Source organism: Pecten maximus, chromosome 2, assembly GCF_902652985.1.
Source record: "Pecten maximus chromosome 2, xPecMax1.1, whole genome shotgun sequence".
In the NCBI taxonomy this organism is placed as follows: domain Eukaryota; kingdom Metazoa; phylum Mollusca; class Bivalvia; order Pectinida; family Pectinidae; genus Pecten; species Pecten maximus.
In genome coordinates, this window is record NC_047016.1 from 16,294,570 (window position 1) to 16,301,693 (window position 7,124).

At 37.5% G+C, this 7,124-nt stretch overlaps 1 protein-coding gene across 1 annotated transcript in view; it reads right to left on the minus strand.

Moving 5' to 3' along the window:
• The window catches only part of LOC117319701 (epidermal growth factor-like protein 8), a 70,052-nt gene extending 63,878 nt beyond the window's left edge, over positions 1 to 6,174 (minus strand). The window contains exon 1 of the mRNA XM_033874469.1: positions 4,979 to 6,174. Coding sequence (XP_033730360.1) covers positions 4,979 to 5,064 — 86 coding nt within the window. The 5' untranslated portion in view covers positions 5,065 to 6,174. The remainder of the gene's footprint in view (positions 1 to 4,978) is intronic.
• Between the last annotated feature and the right edge of the window lie 950 nt (positions 6,175 to 7,124).

A 7,124-nucleotide genomic window follows, 5' to 3' on the forward strand; every position in this document is an offset into this window, starting at 1 on the left:
GAGTCATGTTGTATATTTTATAGAAAAGTTGAAGTTTTAAAGCAAAAGACATCAGACTGGTGACGATACGAACTTCTTCAGTCTGAAATACTCAAGTAAGACAGGTTATATCGTATGTCTGGCGGATTAATTGTTCTTAAGCATACGTGCTTGCGATATAAATTTTAACTTACTAAGTATCCATGCTTACGGTTTAGATTTTAACTTACGAAATATCCATGCTTTAATTCGATTTAAATTTTAACTTACGTAGTACCCGTGCTTGCGATTTAAATTTTAACTTACGGAGTAACAATGCTTGCGATTTAAAGTTTAACTAATTACGAAGTATTTATGCTTGTCATTTAAATTTTAATTTACGAAGTATCCATAATTGCTTTGTTACACGGAATACATGGCTGGTATCATTCCGTTAAGGAGGTTTTTGTATTTTCATTTAAATAAAAAAAACCCACCTCAAATGGCTTTAGATGTATATTTTAGCCTATTTTAAGTCGGTTAAAGGTTTATCGGTATATAGGTTAATATCACAGGTCGATTGAGTTGTATATCCATGCTCCTTTTGTAATCACATTGTGTGTGATCATGGTCATTTTATATCTATCTACACTGTGTATTATCTCAAATATATTTTAGCCTATGATTATGGACCTGTATGGATATACGATCAACTTCCGCCTGTCCATCCTAACTGATTATTGGACTTTTGTGGTCCATACATCTAAGCTGGGCTGGTGTCGACTGACATGTGAGCGACTGTACAGGTGGGAAAGGTCAACAAAAATGTGCCGGAAACATTGTTACATGTAAGTCTGTACAAAAGATAAAGTAAACAAGCTGAACAGAACTGAAACAATACGAATTCTTAAATAGTTTTAACTGAAGTAAAACAAAATATACAAAACATCGAACAAAGATGAATTGTACTGACTACATTCAAAATAAATAGATATCATAAGTCATTAAGATAGTAACCCAAGGCATGAATCCTTTATATACAGTACCTAAATATAGCCGAGGAAAACTAGAAGTATCTATCGCCAGAATGATCATTACCGATTGGTTTTGAGCGGCGCATTTATTAGCTTAAAATAAACAGCAGCTAATTGACATATCTAAAAATAGTAACTCAGTTGGACCAACACAGATCTAATTGCCGGGATGCTATAGAGCTCTCCAGATTTTTGTTGGATAAGTGAGGCTAAATAACCATACTAACATCACAGTTTAAATTACACCTGACTATAAACAACTTGTCATTAACAAGAACTTAAAAGAATTAGAGTTATCTGTCCCTAGTTTTCATACCAGATCCATTCTGAATAAAAGTCTTAAGCTGTCATACACGTATAAGAGTAATTGTGAGTGTTTGAATTGTGTTCCTAGTTGTCAAATAAGATTCAATGTAACAGTTATATGTCACTAGTTGTCATTAAGGATTCATTGTGAGAGTTATCTTTCACTAGTTGTCACAAAAGATTTATTGTAAGAGTTGTCTCTCGCTAGTTGTCACATAAGATTTATTGTGAGAGCTTTCTGTTACTAGTTGTCATATAAGATTTATTGTGAGAGTTGTCTGTCACTAGTTGTCACAAAAGATTTATTGTGAGAGTTGTCTGTTACTAGTTGTGATATAAGATTTATTGTGAGAGCTGTCTGTCACTAGTTGTCATATAAGATTTATTGTGAGAGCTGTCTGTCACTAGTTGTCATATAAGATTTATTGTGAGAGCTGTCTGTCACTAGTTGTCATATAAGATTTATTGTGAGAGCTGTCTGTCACTAGTTGTCACATAAGATTTATTGTGAGAGTTGTCTGTCACTAGTTGTCACATAAGATTTATTGTGAGAGTTGTCTGTCACTAGTTGTCATATAAGATTTATTGTGAGAGTTGTCTGTCACTAGTTGTCATATAAGATTTATTGTGAGAGTTGTCTGTCACTAGATGTCACAAAAGATTCATTGTGAGAGTTGTCTGTCACTAGATGTCACATAAGATTTATTGTGAGAGTTGTCTGTCACTAGTTGTCATATAAGATTTATTGTGAGAGTTGTCTGTCACTAGTTGTCATATAAGATTTATTGTGAGAGCTGTCTGTCACTAGTTGTCACATAAGATTTATTGTGAGAGTTATCTGTCACTAGTTGTCACATAAGATTTATTGTGAGAGTTGTCTGTCACTAGTTGTCATATAAGATTTATCGTAAGAGTTATCTGTCACTAGTTGTCATATAAGATTTATCGTAAGAGTTATCTGTCACTAGTTGTCATATAAGATTTATTGTGAGAGTTATCTGTCACTAGTTGTCATATAAGATTTATTGTGAGAGTTGTCTGTCACTAGTTGTCACATAAGATTTATTGTGAGAGTTGTCTGTCACTAGTTGTCATATAAGATTTATTGTGAGAGTTGTCTGTCACTAGTTGTCATTAAGGATTCATTGTGAGAGGTGTCTGTCACTAGATGTCACAAAAGATTTATTGTGAGAGTTGTCTGTCACTAGATGTCATATAAGATTTATTGTGAGAGTTGTCTGTCACTAGTTGTCATTAAGGATTCATTGTGAGAGTTGTCTGTCACTAGATGTCACATAATATTTATTGTGAGAGTTGTCTGTCACTAGTTGTCATATACGATTTATTGTGAGAGTTGTCTCTCGCTAGTTGTCACATAAGATTTATTGTGAGAGCTGTCTGTTACTAGTTGTCAATTAAGGATCATTGTAAAGGTTATCTGCCCCTACTTGTCATTAAGGATTCATTGTGAGAGCTGTCTCTCTTGATGTTGACAGGCCGTAGATGGTGTGGGTATCTCTGTAATCACTGGTCTGATTAAGACGTCTACTATATACTTAAACAGATAGTATAGATGATACTTTAATCATTCCAGATCACTGTTTGAGTGGGACGTAATGAGCTGTATTGTTATTTGAAAGGAAACACGTTAGATTTCAAAACAACCATGAGACACCTGTTTCCGCAACTGCGGCCGGTCTATGTTTTTTTTTTGTAAATGATATCAATTTGCTACTGTTGCTGTTTATAGTGATGACGACGCTGACGACGATGACTTCTCGTCTCCTATTGATTTTTGTATCAATTGCTGATGTTCTGCTGGAGTGTTAATACGCAGTATGTTTATTAACTATGATTTTTTCGGTATACTTTGTGCTATCATATTTTCTACATCCAATTTAGATTAACATGATGAATCGCAAATGGCATATATATATTGGTTAATTTGTTTAACATCCTATAAATAGCCAGGGTAATTTAAGGACGTGCCTGGTTTTCGAGGTGAAAGAAAGCTGGAGTACTCGGAGAAAAACCACCAGCCTATGATCAATACAAGGCAACTGCACCACGTGGGTTTCGAACTCGCAACCCGAGGTGGAGGGTTGGTGATAAAGTGTCGGGGACACCTTAACCACTCGGCCATCGCGGCCCCGTATATATATATACTACGTAATCCTTTAGAAGAATCAAAATCTTCTTCCTGGATCAAATTCACGATTTCGAATTACATGTTAACAACCTATATTTCTAAGTAATTCACATTTACACACAGTAAAAAGACTGACGCGTTTTATCAATATGTTTGATTAAAATCGTTAAAGGACGACATAAACCGTGTCAAACACTCTACCAGTTCAAACCAACTCACCGTCTACTGGGGAAAAATAAAACAATACACGATTGAAATTGTAAATGATAAACTCCGGTGAGGTCAATTCACAGAGCCAATAAAACAAAGGAAACTGAATGACACCTCAATAACACGAACAACACGACCTGGTGTCCCCGAGGCGCAACCGCTATGGTAGAAAATAAGGATTGTTCTTACAATAATAAAAATTATTCCTAGAATATAATTTAATTTATCATAATGAAGACTACTTGTTATTTTTTGTATTGGTAATTTGATGTTAGGTAGCAATATAGTTGGATTTATCCTGTACGATTACGTTCCTTGGTTTGGTAATTATTTTCCATAATTGCAATTAGAGTTATCGCCCTTGGCAGTTCCTGATATTGGTAGCCATTGCTAGCCTGTGAGATACAAATGTAAAAATTACTTTTATTACAACCTTAAAGTTATATAAGGATTGTTTCTATGAAAACATTTGTGTTAGATAAGAATTGTTTCTATAATAACCGCAGTGGTAGATAAAGAGTGTTCTTATAACGACCGTTATGTTAGATAAGGAGTGTTACTATAACGACCGTTATGTTAGATAAGGAGTGTTACTATAACGACCGTTATGTTAGATAAGGAGTGTTACTATAACGACCGTTATGTTAGATAAGGAGTGTTACTATAACGACCGTTATGTTAGATAAGGAGTGTTACTATAACGACCGTTATGTTAGATAAGGAGTGTTACTATAACGACCGTTATGTTAGATAAGGAGTGTTACTATAACGACCATTATGTTAGATAAGGAGTGTTACTATAACGACCGTTATGTTAGATAAGGAGTGTTACTATAACGACTGTTATGTTAGATAAGGAGTGTTACTATAACGACCGTTATGTTAGATAAGGAGTGTTACTATAACGACCGTTATGTTAGATAAGGAGTGTTACTATAACGACCGTTATGTTAGATAAGGAGTGTTACTATAACGACTGTTATGTTAGATAAGGAGTGTTACTATAACGACCGTTATGTTAGATAAGGAGTGTTACTATAACGACCGTTATGTTAGATAAGGAGTGTTACTATAACGACCGTTATGTTAGATATGTTAGATAAGGAGTGTTACTATAACGACCGTTATGTTAGATAAGGAGTGTTACTATAACGACCGTTATGTTAGATAAGGAGTGTTCTTATATCGATCGCTATGGCAGATAAGGTTTGTAAAGACACACGAATTGATAACACCTAGAAATATAACTTTAGCTATGGATATAGCATATGCTATGAATCTACCTTTCTATATATATATATAATAGTGATGTAGTACTTACCCAGGCCTAAGTGTGACTGCTTCCGACACGTAAAGAATCACAGCTAAAATACAACAGAGTATTGATTGTACGTACACCATCTTCATTTATCTCCCTTAGACAAACTTGCACAGTTAGTTCGAAACCGATAAAAGGTGTTATTTATATTGTTCATATGGTATTGTAATATAACGAGGATATGCCAATGATGTTTGGTCGATGTGGCTGAGATATCTCTATTGATGTTCAGTAGGTGTGTCTATTGATGTTCTGTAGGTGTGTCTACTGATGTTCAGTAGGTGAGGCTGGTGATCTCTACTGAAATTCTTTTGTTGTGGCTGGGAAGATCTCTACTGATGTTCAGTCGGTGTGGCTGGGAGATCTCCGATGAGGTTAAGCTGGTGGGGCTGATAGATCTCTATTGATGTACAGCTGACGTGACGGAGAGATCTCTATTGATGTACAGCTGACGTGACGGAGATATCTCTATTGATGTCCAGCTGACGTGACGGAGATATCTCTATTGATGTTCAGCTGACGTGACGGAGAAATCTCTATTGATGTCCAGCTGACGTGACGGAGAGATCTCTATTGATGTCCAGCTGACGTGACGGAGAGATTTTCACTGACGTTCAGCTGATGTTAAGCTGGTGGGGCTGATAGATCTCTATTGATGTTCAGCTGATGTAGCGGAGATATCTCTATTGATGTTCAGCTGATGTAGCGGAGATATCTCTATTGATGTCCAGCTGACGTGACGGAGAAATCTCTATTGATGTTCAGCTTACGTGACGGAGAGATCTCTATTGATGTTCAGCTGACGTGACGGAGATATCTCTATTGATGTTCAGCTGATGTAGCGGAGAAATCTCTATTGATGTCCAGCTGACGTGACGGAGAAATCTCTATTGATGTTCAGCTTACGTGACGGAGAGATCTCTATTGATGTTCAGCTGACGTGACGGAGATATCTCTATTGATGTTCAGCTGATGTAGCGGAGAAATCTCTATTGGTGTCCAGCTGACGTGACGGAGAAATCTCTATTGATGTTCAGCTGACGTGACGGAGAAATCTCTATTGATGTTCAGCTTGGTAGAGAAATCCGTAATCACTAAGGAAAACAATACCACACTGAATGGCCATAACGATATGTTCTAACACTATAATATTTGGTCATCTTGTTTTTCACGTGATCAGTCCATCCTGCTGCAGTAGCTCCGAATGTATCAAGAGTGTGAAGTGTTGAGTAGGCTAGTGATACTAGTTAGCTACTTATATGCCTGTCCCGAGGCCCGTGTATACACTTTACAAGTGTATCAGGATATCAAGAGAGCAGTCAACATCACCACTCTCAGCATTCCTGTAAACAAGCATGGACTTATGCAGGATTAAATGTTACGTGTGCCATGTATGATAACATAAATGTAAAATCACTTAGACCTTTTCTCTATGTTACTTTTCTATGATTTTGATGCGTTTAGATGGAATTCGATTAATTCCGGGTAATGCAAATCTAATTTACTTCTAATATTATTTTGACATCAAATATTTTAGTATGGGACTTTGATATGTTTGAACGGGGTTTAAAGTTTTTCCCAACAAAGTGGGGAAGGGAACAGCCAAGGTTATATGAGGACGGGTGTCTAGGGGGACGGGGACAGCCAAGGTTATATGAGGACAGGTGTCTAGGGGGACGGGAACAGCCAAGGTTATATGAGGACAGGTGTCTAGGGGGACGGGAACAGCCAAGGTTATATGAGGACAGGTGTCTAGGGGGACGCAAACAGCCAAGGTTATATGAGGACGGGTGTCTAGGGGGACGGGAACAGCCAAGGTTATATGAGGACAGGTGTCTAGGGGGACGGGAACAGCCAAGGTTATATGAGGACGGGTGTCTAGGGGGACACCAACAGCCAAGGTTATATGAGGACAGGTGTCTAGGGGGACACCAACAGCCAAGGTTATATGAGGACGGGTGTCTAGGGGGACACCAACAGCCAAGGTTGTATGAGGACGGGTGTCTAGGGGGACACCAACAGCCAAGGTTATATGAGGACGGGTGTCTAGGGCTATGGGGACAGCCAAGGTTATATGAGGACAGGTGTCTAGGCGGACTGTAACAGACAAGGTTATATGAGAACAGATGTTTAGGGGGACGGGAACAGC